This window comes from Solanum lycopersicum, chromosome 3 (genome assembly GCF_036512215.1).
Source record: "Solanum lycopersicum chromosome 3, SLM_r2.1".
NCBI lineage: Eukaryota > Viridiplantae > Streptophyta > Magnoliopsida > Solanales > Solanaceae > Solanum > Solanum lycopersicum.
Genome location: NC_090802.1, coordinates 5,812,233 through 5,828,184, shown reverse-complemented (window position 1 = coordinate 5,828,184; position 15,952 = coordinate 5,812,233). Strand labels below are relative to the sequence as shown.

Below are 15,952 nucleotides of genomic sequence, written 5' to 3'. Positions count from 1 at the left end.
GGTGTGTTCATAAAAAAGGTATCATAGAGATTAGAGATAAGCCTATACACAGAAGCGGCGCGATATAGTTGAAAAAAAGTCCTTGGTCTTAGGCCCATTTTTTTTTGAATTTTTAAGTTAATTAGATAAGATTAAACTTTTTTAAATATGATTATTACTTGTTATCTTTCCCATCAAAATTATGTGTATTTTTATTCTTTTTCTAATTTTATTTTTATATATTATATCCTCCTCTCTTCAATTTCTTTTCACTTTCTCTTTTCTAATCTTACATCTTTCTCTTATTTACAGTTTAAGAATAACTTATTCTCTTAATAATTTTTATTTTTTAAAATATATTTTATATCTTAAATATGGAAAAAAAATATCGCAGTAGCTCAATTCATTTTCAAAAGTCAAGTCTTCATAGTTCTTGAATTCGGTAATATCATTCTAATTTTTAATATTAATTTTTATTTGTGTCTTATGCTTATAATATTTTATTTGATATTGTAAATAATGTTTAAAATATTTGTTGGATTTTAGTATGTTAACTGAAAAATATGAATCCGGTCATTCAAAACTTTAATAAAGAAGAAAAGTTGATAACTTGATGAAATCACAAAAAGATGCTCGTGATAATTTTTTGAAAAACAATGTTAAAATTAAATAAAAAAGGTAGCGGAATGCTCTTTCGAAGAATAAGTCACTAACTTAATTGAAGTTGAGTTAGATAATGATATAAACCAAAAAGAAAAAGTAGAGGAAATTAGTGAACAATCGGGTGTAGATTTTCAAGAAAATCAAGAACGATTAGTGGTTTGACTAAATTATCAATTGAAAAAAATTATTAAAAGAGATTGGCTACACAAATTATTAACAATTTTACATCTCAAAAATTAGAAACATAGATATAAAATAAAAACATATATAATTTTTAAATATTTTTTAAGATCTCTAGTTTGATTTTGACCTTAGACTATCAACGAGTTTGAGTCGACCCTCATATATATATATATATATAAAAAAACTCTTTTCATAAACCATCGATGTGAAACATCTTTCATACCTCACCTCATGTCATGCTAGGTTGAAGGTCCAGCATCGAATAACAAGAATCGAGAGGCACGCATTTTCCTTCAATACCATAAAGAAATGAATTATGACCTTAACTCAATATCCCAATCATATTAAAGAGTTATTTGGTGAATAACTCTTTGTTACTATTTGATAGACTAGTGGATCCATTTGGTCCTACTTGCTTACTTTAATACAAAATCAAAAATTGCAAGTCTCAAGTCCTGACTCTTGATTTAAGATATTTAATAAAAGATTTTCCTTTTTTAAAAGCTAAAGAAAAAAAGAGAGTGAAAAGATGGTATAATTTAATAATATATATGAGCAAATTCTAACTTCTCTCTTAGTAGATTTTTCACATGTTCTTTTTCTATTTATTTTTTTAATTATCCTAATTAGGAAACAAATAAACTTGAAAGATATATATATATATATTTTAATCTAATGTTTTGAAGCAAGCAAGGAGGACCCATAAATCTACTTGTTAAGTAACAAGTGAACCCCACTGAGTTGTGTTGGTTATTTTTGGTAGGGAGTTCGTTATTTATTTCGATTGAATTTAATAATTTTAGATAAAATATTAAAAATTATTTAATTGAAATCAATTCATCATTCTTTAAAAAAACAAAAATTCATATATATATATATATTTATTCAGATAAAAGGTCATGGAGAATTTAGAATAGAAGCTTAGTAGATAATATCATGCTACCTGGTTTGTCCTTTCACATTCGTAGTTATAGTATTTCTTTTTGTAATTTATATCCTTCGATTTTTGTGAAATCTGTTGTTTTTTGTTCTTTTTATGGAATGTTTTATCGTTTTGCTTTCTATAATATCTTATTATGATATCTTTACTTTCATTATTTTTTTTTCTTACCTACTTTGATAAGTTTTTTTTTTTCGCTGAATGATCTATGTAACTACGATATTACACTATATATGTTGTTATTGTTGTTACTTTGAGGTGGAACATAATATTGAATTGTTTCATATTGGAGGTTTTGAGTTCGGACTTTGAATATAATTTTATCTTTTTATGTTAGTTAATGATCTACGCTCTATGATAAATATTTCACCACAAATTTAAATGAAATTAAATTTCAAAAGGGATACCAAATACTGAATGCAAAACAAAAAATATATACAATTGAATTGATACAAAGTCAAAAATACAAACTCCTATTGTTTTTCCAATCAATATTTAGATCTAACTAAATTTAAATTTATATAAAAAGTTATCACAATAAAAATAAAATATTATCTAACATAGACAACTTCAATATCTCTTATTTTATCTAACTCAAGAGGTTCTTTCGTATAAATAATAAATTAATTATTTCATATAAATGATGGAATAAAATAGTAGGATAACTAATCCCACAAAATATTAGAATGGTTTTGTTGGTGATAAGCACCTGCCTCCATATTGGACAATAGATGTAAGAATCAATTTGATAGGCTCGTTTGGTATGAAATATAAAAAATAACTAATTTAAAAATTAATTTTAAAATGAATTTATCTCATAATTGATTTGAATAAAATTATGAAATAAATTATTTCAAACTTTATACTACCAAAAGGTAGTGGGAAACAATGGAAATTCATTATTTTTAATTACGTCGAGTTCAAGTCTTAAAAATGAGCTTATTATTAATAGCAAGTGCAAATTTTTTAAATTAACTTTTTACGACACGAATAGATTAACGAAAACATTGAACGAAATTCTTTTTACAGTTTTTTCTAAGATCATAATGATTAATTGCTCTTTACTATAAAATAAAAGGTTTTAATATGTATTAAAACAAAAAAAAATGAATCAAACTAAAAGCTTTTAATTACTGAACAAACTTGATTGACGAAAACATTTTATATGAATTAACCAGACTGATATTTCCAAATGCAGAATATTTAAACAGAAAAAGACTTCAAATTTAAATTATTTCAGATTATAAATGTTGGCACAAGATTATTTTGTTTTTATCAAATTAAAACTTTTGGTATACAACAAAATTTTACGGTAATAATAAAACTTCGAAGTGTTAGAATGTCTCATATTTTAAAATATTATTTTGCCTCCTACCATTACATTGAACAATACTCAACCATGAACTAATTTTTAGCATTAAATTTGACATTAATTATTCACTTTCTTCGTATGATAACAAAATCAGACTCAATTCATATTTTTTTATTAACTTCAACTTTAATTTATTTTCTCTGTTTAAAAAGAAATAACATTTTTTTTTCTTAATCTGTTTTAAAAAAATATTTTTTTTTTTGTAATAACTGTTCATATGACATGTTTAAGACTACAAACTGATATAACTTTAATTTAGGATCAAATGATCAAAAATCTTCTTTATTTTCTTAAACTTCATATCTTATCAAATTAGACATTCTTTATCAAAAGTCTTCTTTATTTTCTTAAATTTCATATCTAATCAAATTAGACATTCTTAAATCTGGCATAATATTCACTTTCTTTATATGATAACAAAATCAGACTCATTCATTTTTTTTTATTAACTTCAACTTTAACTTATTTTCTCCATTAAAAAAAGAATAACACTTTTTCCTCTTTAATCTATTTTAAAAAAATAACTTCTTTCATTTTTTTATTTTTTTGTAACAACTGTTCTTATGACATGTTTAAAACCACAAAATTAAAAGATAATTTTGTATGTTTGATATAACTTTAATTTAAAATCACATGATCAAATTTTTTTTTTATTTTCTTAAACTTCATATCTAATCAAATTAAACATTCTTTATGAAAGGAAAAAAATATACCTTACCTTACTCATAACAATAAGACGCTCAACATCGTCTCACGAAGAAAGAAAAATAAAATATGCTTATATGATATTCAGCTTTAAACGTGCATCCACTCGAGCACCCTACTTATATTAGTCCCTTCATTTAAAAAATAATGACCTAGTTTAACTTAAAACGGAATTTAAGAAAAGAAAGAAGATTTTTTAATCTTGTAGTTCTAAATTAAAATTATGTTAAACGTATCAAAATGCCCTTTAATTTTGTGGCCTTAAATATGTCACGTAAAAAATTAAAATTAAAGTGTTACCAAAAAAGAAAAAGATTCGTTCTTTTTTAAACAGGCTAAAAAAAATTAGAAATATTCTTTTTTAAACGAAGATAGTAGCATTTTAAATGCTTTTAACGAAATTCGTAACAAACTATCATTTAACTATTTAATTCTTATATGATTTTGGACAATATTCACCCTATCTAACTAACTTTTAGTTTCAAAACAGTCCAAATACTCAACATATATATACAGACATTTCAACCTTTTTTATGAAATTGAAAACCCTAACACCTCAATTATTACTATCTCTTTCTAAACTATGACTCGCCGGTTTAGATTTCTGCTAACTTCGAACGCCTCCTCCACTTCGCCGGCGGCGGAAGAAGCGGAGCCACCGTCAGCCACGGCAGCGGAGTCCGACTTCATTGTTATACTTGCTGCTTTACTCTGTGCAGTAATCTGTGTTTCTGGACTCATCGTAGTAGCTCGTTGTACTTGGCTCCGGAGGGACCCGCCGGAAAATCCACCGCCGGTGAAGAATAAAGGATTGAAGAAGAAAGTTCTCAAGTATTTGCCGAAATTCAAGTATGATCCGTCGAGCGGTGAGCTGCCGTTTGCGGCGGAGTGCGCGATTTGTCTGGTGGAGTATGTAGAGGGAGATGAAATTCGAGTGTTGCCGAATTGTGGCCATCGGTTTCACCTCCAGTGTGTGGACACGTGGCTTTTGACGAACTCGTCGTGCCCTTCCTGCCGGCAGATTCTCGTAGTTGCTCGTGCTCGGTGCCGGAAGTGCGGGGAAGTTCCTGCAATTTCCGGCGAAGCCTCCGACGGAGGTCAAATTTTAACGGCGGTTTAGTCTACAACTTACGGTAAACGAGGTTAATATGAAAAAGTGGCCGGCCGGAGCATCGTGGTAAGTGTAAATTGGTAACGGTGTTGTTATTTTCCGGTGATGGAAATGGGCCCCGCATGAGGTCGAGGGATAAGGCATACTTTCCTTGTGATTATGATGGGAGTGTTAGAAAGTGACAAAAATGAAATTATGGCTGTTGGAGGGGAACGAAGAATATTGAGTTTTTTTTTTTTTTCTAAAAAAAAAATCATTTTCATTTTTGTTTTATGTATCTATTTTTATTTTATTTTCATTCTAGCATAAATGAAAATGACTAAAAGAAATATTTTTTAGTCTAATGTTGCGAATATTGATTCGATAAATATTTGCGATCTGCAATAATAGTTATTAGAGGATGATGTTGTATATAGGTAGTTTATTTCTATTCTAGTGGAATGACTTATAATACGCGATATAAAATTTACTAAATAATAAGCTTATTATTCCTTTATCTTCTTCGCTTAAATATAGGTAGTTTGCTCTCGCTTTTAGAGTGTCAAAAATTAAAATTTACGATTTTGAAAGGGATATGTATAGATAGAGAAGAAACCCATTTAACACAAATACTATCATTTATGTTATAAAAAATCACAAATTGGGTAAAAGGCAACTAAATATGGATACTCTATATTTGTTAATGTCAATAGTTAATTCTTTATTAAACTTGGGTTAGGTGAGTTGTAAGAAATCAACAAGCATAGTTCTCAATAACAAAATTAGTCCTTGAAAACATAATTTCCGTTATTAATCAAATACAGAATTAATTCAGTTCATTTTAACTGGTCCAATCTAAACATATGATTTATATCTAGCTCAAATAGACTCATAAAAATCTTATTAAAAAAATGTAACATTTTTTTTTATTTGATATAATATGTTATATATGGTCGTAACAAAGACGAGATAGTTTTACCCAAAGATATGACCTAATGCTCAATGAAGTAAGTTGAAAATCATTAAATCTCAAGTTCATATTTGTTGCGTTGGAGGTGGCAAATACCCAGTGGAATTAGGGCCTGTTTGGATTGGCTTTTGGCTTATGAAGCGTTAAGTTAGAATTTCTAACTTATTACTGTTTAGATTATTTTTATTATTTTGGCTTTAACATAAGTGCTTATGAGTACTTTTTAACTTTACCCAAAAACTTCATAACTGCTTAAAAACTATTTAAGCTTAAAAGCACCTAAAATAAGTCAAACCAAACAGGCACTAAGTCGAGGTGCACAAAGTGGCCATTTTACTTGAACAAATTAATTAAAATTCAGTAAGAGTTGAATGGGGTTGAGCCATTGAGTTATAATCCATTGTTTAGCTCATTTCAGTCGAAGTAACTTTTGGGTAGGTCATTAACTCGATCTATTTTGACCCGCCCAAATTCGGCTCTACCGGGTAGTTTGACAATCCTAATATTGCAAAGTAATCACTAGAACAAGTAGAAGACATTCCATGTGTAAAAAGGGATAGGAGATAAGATGGAAAAAGTGAAGAAGATATATCAGTTCCACCCTATTATCAGGGTGAATAAGACCTGCACTAAAGCTTCTTTTCATGGCTTCCTCATCACTTTTAAACCTTCATCAACTAATGGCAGTTTCACAGCTTCCAAAACAGAAAACTGTTGCAGAAAGTACGTATCTATAGCAACGTGCAAGATAGAAATGAGTGACGCATACCCTATTCATAATCATGGTTCTTGTTTTGAACTCCACACAACACCAGAGACCATTGGAAAAACTTACCTACACTCGATGTTTAACACAAAACTACACTAGTTTACCTGACTAGTCTGATAATTCGAATGTGTTCTATCTAACAATTGTTAAGTGATAACAATGCATGTAAAGTACTCATGAGTTTGTATAAAAGCAGGCATGGAAAACTTAAGTTGAGGCAAGAAGCAGCGTAGTACCTGTTTCTTGCATCAGAATATCGTGTCCCTCAAGGCCAAACCTCTCTGCGAGGACCATTCTTGAAATGTCCAAGCCATCTACATGATGTGAAAGCAATAGTGGACTTGAAAGTACCACCAGCCTCAGAAGTCAGAACCGCTGTGTTTGTTCTTGGGTGTGTCAACAAGAGAAGACACCTGATTCTCCTAACATAATCAGAAGTTCAAAATATAACGATAACTGATTCTCATAACATTATATATTACTCTAGCTAGCATTACACAAAACTGCTACTGCCAGGGAAATCTAAAGAACTTCTGTAGAAGCCTGAACAAGCTAAAATCATTTATATCATCACCAATCACCTGTTAGGACTTGTAAATACTGCTGCGTTTGCATCATAAACACAATTAGATCCGTAAATTTTAAAGCAGATATCTTTGATAAAATATCTTGTCGATATCACTTGACATGAATGCACAATGTGCTTATGAGATTCCTTTAGTCTATGATCAGCTCTACAAGAAGTGAAACTGAGGCATTCGTGATCATCGACTTTAAAGGGCTTCTCCTATCATTCCAATCCTCCTTCATCTCCACTGCTATCACCAAACATGGCAGCCATTTTCATTGCCAAATTTGCAGCCATTTCCCTCCTTTGGAAGTCTGGCATTAACCTTAAGCTGTCTCGGACATTCCCAATCTCGGACATTAACTGTTCCAAATTCTCAAAATCATATGTTGTTCCTTTATCATCCTCTGAATCACCATCATCTGCATCCGCTCTGGGCAGTTCTTTTCTGTCACTTTCTCCTTCCAATTGAGATGTAGAAGATGAGGGTTGCATTTCTCCTCTAATTAACCTGATTTCGGTTTTTCCATTAGGAACTGATCCCTCGGTTCCAGTGGTTACAACAGTAGCATCTGCAGATACCCATCCTACATCTGTGTCATCCCAGGGATCAGCCGAGCCAGCAGATAAGATTTCATATTCAAGTTCATAATCAGATTCTTCATCTGACAACTCTGAAAAGTGGAAATAAAAACGTTATGTCAACTGAATAGACCCTCAAAAAAGAAAAAGATATATTTCATCATTGACCAGATATTGTAAAACCTTGATGTTCAGGTAATGAAGGTTCAGTAATCTTATCACCAGACTTCAAGATCATTCCAGGCCACATATAAGCTGAAAGTGCCCCAAAGAGCCGTTCAGCGCCCTGAGAATCACCATCCATAGAAAGACCTGCCATAAAAAGATTCTTAATTTCATTACTGTAATCCAAAAGGTAAAAGTTAAAAAAGGGGTAAGAACTCTCCCATTTCGGCTTAAGCATCATTGAAAAGACAAACTAGAACCAGCTCATGCATACAATAAAAAGCAGACACAAAAGTTATGAACCATAATTGGCTGCAAAATGGAGCAGGCATGCCATAATGGGGCATCAGATCCCAAAGCTCTGCAGTAACTGATATCACAACATGTGGTGTATCATGAATCATACTAATGTCGGCATTTAGGGTCAGTGAGTGAACTATTGGGCATAATTCAGCTACATTTCAGATTTACTCCCATTTGCAATTACCATAGATTGCCAATATACAGATTATTACAAAGGCATATCCAGGGACATGTGAGTAAGTATCTTTCTGCATATAGATAATACCAACCGACAACCTTGGAGTGACAAAAGACTCCATTGGGAACTACACTATGACAACCTACAGTGTATAGACAATGATTAGAGCTGCCACAAATCTCATCAATGGTGGCACAGTAAAATAACTGGGACTAAAAGAAATAAAATTCTCTACTGGGAACCTTCAGACACTCCCCTTAGACTTATATGAATCAAGAAGCGAAATAGATAACCTTAACCATCTCAGTTCTCTTCCTTTCACTCTTTTGCTTCTGTATATAAGTGATGCAGCAAAAGAATTTTATCTTCTAATTAAAAAAAAGAGGATATTGAAAAACCGGGAATAAGGAAAGTTGTGACAAAGAAGGACAGAAATATCATAACAAAAACTAAGACATACATTTGTCAAATTCAGCATTTGATGCACAGGCTTCTACATATTCTATGCTGTGTTCGAGGCACCATTCCAAGTAGGACCTTTTAGCATCAAATGATGAGTCATCATCTCCTAGTAGACTGCTTCCTTCTGTTTCAGAAATTCCAGAATCCATTTCTGAATAAGGGCTACCAGAGGAGTCTGCACTTTTCAACAGGAGCTGCCTGTATTCAACATGAGCCGAATGACCAGGAAGAAGGTCCACTTTGTTGCCAATGCATAACAAAATCTCAAACTTGAGGATGTCAGTGCGGGAGACAAAATCTTTAAGCGCAACAAAAGATGAGAGCTGCAGATGGTAGCAGAAGAGAAGTCATCAGATTTCTGAAGTACAGTCTATAGTCTCGTAGATAACAGAAGCTTTTGTAGAGTAGGAAATGAAACAAATAGGGAAAAAGGGTCTGGCTTACATCAGTAACGTCAAAGACCATCACCAATGCAACAAGCTGATCATATGCTGGCAGGGCTCCAATGGAGAAGTCCTCATGAAGATGGGCCATCCAAACAGAAACATCAGCATTATAATACTTGGTGTTGATTGCCCACCTGATCAACAACGATGATGCATAATGATAACATAGAAAGGAAGTTCTAGATATAAGAGAATTTTTTGCAACAATATAACTAATTAAAGGGGAGGGGATATACTTTGTCAACTTACGGATATGATAGGATGTTAGAAGATGATTCAAATGCATCTTCAGAATCTACTGAAAGTAGTCCTGCACGCCAAAAAGTTGAAGTTTATCAGGCTATGTAAAATAGATTAAATTCACATCCACAAATAAGGTCATTAACCCATGTTAAATTAGGTTTTAGGTTTAACTCACACCCCAAAAGCTAGCTCAAAGGGAGGAGAATTGTCCAAGCCTTATAAGGAGTTCACCCATCTCATTAACCACCGATATGGGACCCTGATTTTTGGGGGACCCAACATCGGGTGAGACAGGCCCTGCTCTGATACCATGTGAAATTAGGTTTTAGGCCTAACTCACACCCCAAAAGCTAGCTCGAAAGGGAGGAGATTGCCCAAGCCTTATAAGGAGTCCACCCATCTCATTAACCACCGATGTGGGACTTTTTGTCATTCTAGTCAAAATCTGCTCCACCGTTGAGTTGGCAGATTTGATTATAATCTGATCCACAAATAAAGCTGGCAGATTTGTGTAAATATAGGATTAGAATATATTATTCTAGGAAAATAGTTTAAAGGAAAACCCTTGATTCAAGGATTTCCCAAGAATTAGGGATTGATTAGTTTAATTGGTCTTTACTTGTTCTCCTATAAATATTGTACAAGTACTATGAATAAAATATACTTTTGCAGTATCTTAACTTTCAACCCATTATTTTTATTCTAAATATGGCACAGATACAGCAGACTTGGTCAGAGTACCCGAGCCAAATAACAGCATTGTTAACACATTAAAAAATGAACGCCGAAATTCTTCCTGACTCACAACCAAGAAAGGAATGGGACATTAAAAGAGGATTTACACGTGATCCTTTTTAATTCTCCTGGTGTTGAGATAAATCAAAAGAACTAAAGCAAGATAATTCCAGGAAAACCCAAAGGGACTTGACCAAAACAAAATAAAGTATACTATACTTACAGGACAAATTATAAAAACAAATGTAACATGTTTCTCTGATGAAGTTAGAGGCGCCTGGTATCTGTTACAGATCACGAATACATTTCAAGTAGAACATGGATAACTTATTAGAGAAGCACACTACTAGATCTAAAGGTAAGTTCCACATATGCATCAATCAAAATGAGAACTTGGGAAGAAGCTTTACAAGGAACAAATTTGGACGCACATCAAACTTGTCTTGTATGATAAAAACTTGCAAAGTCGGAAATGTTTCATTTCTTTTTTCCTTTCTGTTGGTTGACTCAGGCCAAGGTGGTTGGAAACTTACAATTGATTGTGATAATTTTTTCATTAGATGTCAGGATTTTTTTGAGAATGATAAAAAAAATGAAAAAATCATGACATCTAATGAAATTATTATCTAAATATCTTAAAATATTCTTGTAAAACAGGTCTGTTCTACTGCAGCTGCTAACTTTAAAATGTTTTATTTCATCCTCTTAATTCATATATATATATATATATATATATATATATATATATTACATGAACTCCAGTTTGCGTTTTATATATAGTATATATCTGACACTAGTATTATAAATTATTGGCAGGACTTAGTATTTTTAAGGATTTAAACTAAGAGGGTGTTTAGCTAAAGCTTATAAGTTGGTCCAAGTAGCTTATAAGCACTTTTTACCTTACCTATGTGTTTGATAAACATCAGAAGTTCTTATAAGCCTAAAGCCATAAATTGGTCACACCCTAACCAATGGTTTTCCAGCTTACAAGCACTTTTGGTTTGACCAAATCTTTTATGACTTTATCCCTAAAAATTTTTGCAATCTTCAACATACTCTTATCAAACATAACTTACAACTATCGCTCTATTTTGTTTCTTTCATTCATCCATGTTATGTAAAGATAATTTTAGACTATTTTTTTAAATAGCTTTAAGGATATCTCAGTACACAAAACTGCTTATTAACAACTATTTTACAAAACACACTAACGGCTTATGATCAGCTTCAACATATCTATACAAACACATCAGTTTCAGCAATCAAAATGAATTCAGCACTTGATGCACATCAGCTAACCCAAACAGGCTTTAAATCTTCCTTGGCAATCGGTGATTTCACCTTTTGATTAATGTCTCTCAAATATTTTCAAGAGAAAAGTAGTAGAAGTACTTGCAGTCTCAAAGAAATATAAGCATTATGCATAAGATAAGTAATTATTGAAAGACTTCAATTAATTAGTACTCAGTAATGAATAACTTCATGAATTTAGTATGTCAAGATGTATTTGCAAAAAAAAAAAGAACATATTTAGTAAATAAAACTTACAGATCTTTTCAGATTCTTTCAATATAGAAAGAGTCTTTTATCAAATACGTTGTTTCGAATTTATTGAAACACTTATTCCAACAATCCTCTAGTTGTTTCTAGAAATTTTGAAATTCTCTGGACATTAATTTAGCAACTTGCATCAATAATGGTGTCTTTTGGACTTGAACAATTAATTAATGAAGACTTTCTAAATCATTAACTACTTAGTGGATGCATTTTGAACCAAGTAATTTATTGAATGAAGTAGAAAATACACCTAAGCACACTACTATGTTTCGGTGAAAATCGACCCAAATTTCCAATTTCCAACTCGGCCCAAATTCCATTTCAATATTTCAGTTCAAACTGTTGGGAGATATTATTATCCTAGTTCCAGTATTTGTCCCATACAAAATAAGGGCTCACAAACTCACTTGTGAGGGAAAATGTGTTATGAGTCTTAGGAGGGCAAGTATGGAATCTTTACATTGTAACAAAAATCTCCTAGAAAAGTTAGCAAAAGACCCCATTTGGCATGGACGCTGCCGAAATGAACAGGTCAAAAATAAGGGCCTAAATTCAACATGCAATCTTAGGCAGTGCAAATGTGGTATGAGTCCTATTAAGGCAAAAGGGGAATCTTATTTTATCCTAAAATCTCAAAGAAAAATTTAATAGTATGACCTCTTTTCTTTTTTATGACAGTAGTGTCTGAGTCAACTAACATAGAACACGACTATTCCAAGTACCGGTAACTCTGTGCACTAAGACTTGAAACATACATCAGAGTTGTTAAAGAGCTGGGTAAGGAGAGGAGGCAGCAAGAGCCAAAGGAGATGGTGGAGGTTAATACCATCATGTATATGGTGGTCAGTTTGGAAGAAAAGGAACGGTAAATGTTTTGAAAATAGATCCAATTCCGTTCACAAGGTCAAATGGAATTGTATAGTATCCTTACTTTTTTGGTGTAAAAAGTTGTGTATAGTAGACACAGACCAGATTGTAGATTCGATAGGAAGCTTGTACCTACAATTTTTGGTGGTGACCAGCATGCCCTTAATGCTGAAGAATACAATCTTACCAGTTTCAAAAAAAACTAAAACTTGAAACCTTATATTTTCCTCCTACTTCATTTACCACTAGAGCATACCCTTGGATGCTCTACGATTTGGCCCTCTTGACTCTTCAGGGCAACTTTTAGTTGGCATTATGAACACGAATTGAGAATTAGCTCCATCTTAAGTGACTTACTTCACTAACTTTAGACAGTTCCATTTTACATCAGAAATAAGATTCATACTAGATAATTCAACAGAAGGGTGTGGAGTGAGTTATTCTCAATGAATCAATTCATAACCAAACATTCTCTACCTAGCACGGTAACCACCCACCACCAATGAATTTTCACAACTTGGTCCAGCTCATCATCTCATTTTCTGTTTGACTAGCATTCCTTTAGTAGCTTCTTTTAAAATTTAAAAGGAAAAGACCAAGGGTACAGTTGAAGTATTCGATTCGCCTTACATTTTCCCTCTGTTACCTTCAAATTGGTGCGTCCTCAGTTCCTATTTAGCACTTCCTACCCCCCCCCCCCCAACCTTATGGACAGACAGAAAGGGTCAAAAGATGCATTCAGACTTACTTGATGACATGCATGACTTATAATAGGCCTACTCAGTGGAAACAGTAGCTCAGTTAGGCTCATTTAGGACGAAGGGTGGTACAATACCAACTACCTTGCAGCCTCACGACAAGAGTACTCCATTCGAAGCTCTGTCTGGTTACCCCCCTCCTCAGTTATCTGTTACTCCTGATCTTGATTCCACAGTCCAACCAGCTGAAGATTGGGTGATGAAAAAACAGATGCAACAGTTACTTAGGCTCGGGATAGAATGAAATCCTATGCTGATAATAACAAATTAGAGATAATTCCAAGTTGGAGACCTAGTTTTCATCAAACTACAACTATACAAACAGATGTCAGCGGCGTTCAGAACTCAGTAACAAATTTTGTGGTCCCTACAAGATGTTGGAAAGAATAGGGAAGATGGCCTACAAGCTGGAACTACTGGCTAATTCCAAGACGCATCCAACATTTCATGTATCCTTATTGAAGAAGGTTGTCAATCGAGTTAGAGAAGATGCCAGTTCTTAGTTTAAGCCACTAATTATATTAAGGAGGCAGCTAGCTAAGAGGTGCAATGCTGCTGCTGTTAAGATCGTGGTACAATGGTCTAACTTGCCTGCGGAGGATGCTACATGGTAAGATTTTGATTATACCAGAGCTACATTTCCAGAAATACATATGATCCAGATTAAGAGCTGATTGAGGGCTAAGATCCAAATTTGGTTAGAATATAATCAATGGATTCTAAGAAAAGACTAATGAAGTTGGTAATTTCCTTCTTTATATGTTCCTTCCTTCTACTCCTCTCTTCTATTCTCTCAATCATCAATCCTCCTTTCTTCTATTTCTGCAGATTAAGAGGTCGACGACAATGGTGATTTCTATTCTGCAGTTAGTTAATTAGTTTGTCATTTTCTCCACTCAGTTTTAATTTTGATTTGATAAATTAATAGAAAATCCAGAAAAATTATCCCAGTTTTCCATATCCTTGGACTGTTACAACAAAGTTGAACTCAGCCCAAGTTGGAACTACCCCAATTTAACATATATACAACAGGACTCATATAAAATATTCAGAATTTCCATTTCCTTAGACTGTTAAATAAAGTCGAACTAGACCCAAATTTGGATTACCCCAATTAAACACAAATTCACACAAAAGATTACAAATTTATGCATCAATCAACATCTCAATGTCAAATTAGTTAGGTCACCCACATGAATCATCAGTATACATTCCACTTATACTGAGTTGCATTTCATTCTATTCAACTAACTACTAATAGCAGCAAAGGAAACATGGGGTTGTTATTCTCTCCTCTCAATTCGCAATTCCGAGTTTCCATTATGTTACACAAGAACGTTTAACTCGATCCAAATTGGAACTACCACAATTAAACACAAATACAACAGTATTCCTATAAAATTGTCCCACTTTCCATTTCCTTAAAGAAATTTTAACAAATCTGAACTCGATCCAAATTGGATCTACCCCAATTAAACACAAATATAACAGGGTTTTACATAAAACTGTCCCAATTTCCATTTCCTTAGACTGTTAAACAAAGTTGAACTCGACCCAAATTGGGATTACCCCAATTAAACACAAATACACACCCGGAGAAAAAGAGATGTATATGAATCATCATCTGTGTCTAATCTGTCCAAATAAATAGAGCATCGAGAACTTACGAGAGATAAGGGCGCGTTTGCCGACATTGGGAGATCCAATAAAGAGAATTCCTGGCTTCTTCTCAAGTGATTTACTGTTGAATGTTGGAGGATCCTGCTCCTGTTGATGATCCATTACCTTCCTTCCTTCACTACAGTTGATGTAATGCAATGCTTTGGAGAAGAGAGGAATCTGTTGAGCTTTTTTTTTACTCTCAAAATATTTTACCAAATCAATATTTATATATAAGAAAAACTACTTATACTTCTTTCCCTACTATTACTTTATAATGTATCTATGTTATATTATATTATTTTTTATCGTTACGAAATGTCATATATTCATAATTAAAATGATAAATTTACTAGAAAAGAAAGATACGAGGTAGAGATATAATGAAAAAGTAGGATAAATGATAAATATGATTATGAAATAATAAATATAAAAAAAAATTATTAAGGAAATGATGCAATCACGCCAAATTGATCGTTATATAAATAGGTTTGTTCATCGTTACCTAGCGATGAATTTAAGGTACCACAGAAGTTAAATAACAATCAAACCAAACATTGTATTTAAACCAACAATGTAATACAACACAAAATGAGTAACAACCATCCAAACAAAGTGTTAATTATGGTCAAATTAAAATATAAATTATAATTTCAATAAATCACTTACATATATAGAAGGGAGTGTTGGAGCAACAGTAAAGTTAGTCTCTATCGTGTTCGCCGTGAAAACGCTCGAGTTGTCCTTTTTAGTAT

The 15,952-nt window shown here is 32.5% G+C and overlaps 2 protein-coding genes across 6 annotated transcripts; one reads left to right on the top strand and one right to left on the bottom strand.

Annotated features, from left to right (window-relative positions):
- Positions 1 to 4,377: 4,377 nt before the first annotated feature.
- Positions 4,378 to 15,460, bottom strand: LOC101261690 (uncharacterized). Of its 5 annotated transcripts, none has more exons than XR_740308.4 (7): positions 15,206 to 15,437; positions 9,625 to 9,685; positions 9,374 to 9,509; positions 8,928 to 9,252; positions 8,005 to 8,133; positions 7,253 to 7,913; positions 4,378 to 7,093 (listed from the first exon to the last, which is right to left on the bottom strand). XR_740308.4 is itself a non-coding variant. In XM_004234456.5 (6 exons), exons 1-6 carry the CDS (start codon positions 15,318 to 15,320, stop codon positions 7,462 to 7,464), a joined length of 1,218 nt encoding a protein of 405 aa, XP_004234504.1. In that variant the 5' UTR covers positions 15,321 to 15,460; the 3' UTR covers positions 7,119 to 7,461. The 5 variants fall into 5 exon arrangements, 2 of the variants coding, with proteins under 2 accessions (XP_004234504.1, XP_010317675.1); XR_740309.4 differs by having other exon boundaries at positions 4,378 to 7,084; XR_011220347.1 differs by having other exon boundaries at positions 9,612 to 9,685; positions 15,206 to 15,419.
- LOC101262287 (RING-H2 finger protein ATL8) lies at positions 4,426 to 5,306 on the top strand. The gene has a single exon (XM_004234457.5). The coding sequence runs from the start codon at positions 4,426 to 4,428 to the stop codon at positions 4,960 to 4,962; it is 537 nt and encodes a 178-aa protein (XP_004234505.1). The 3' UTR covers positions 4,963 to 5,306.
- Positions 15,461 to 15,952: the final 492 nt, after the last annotated feature.

What these genes read in the sequence shown, in the direction of transcription:
- LOC101262287 (XM_004234457.5), top strand. Translation starts at nt 4,426, where the DNA reads ATGACTCGCCGGTTTAGATTTCTGCTAACTTCGAACGCCTCCTCCACT.
- LOC101261690 (XM_004234456.5), bottom strand. Translation starts at nt 15,320, where the DNA reads ATGGATCATCAACAGGAGCAGGATCCTCCAACATTCAACAGTAAATCA. An exon ending in AAATGCTGAATTTGACAAAT is followed by an intron (nt 8,134 to 8,927) that starts GTATGTCTTAGT and finishes TTTTTATGGCAG; the next exon opens with GTCTTTCTATGGATGGTGAT. An exon ending in TTCATTACCTGAACATCAAG is followed by an intron (nt 7,914 to 8,004) that starts GTTTTACAATAT and finishes TCCACTTTTCAG; the next exon opens with AGTTGTCAGATGAAGAATCT.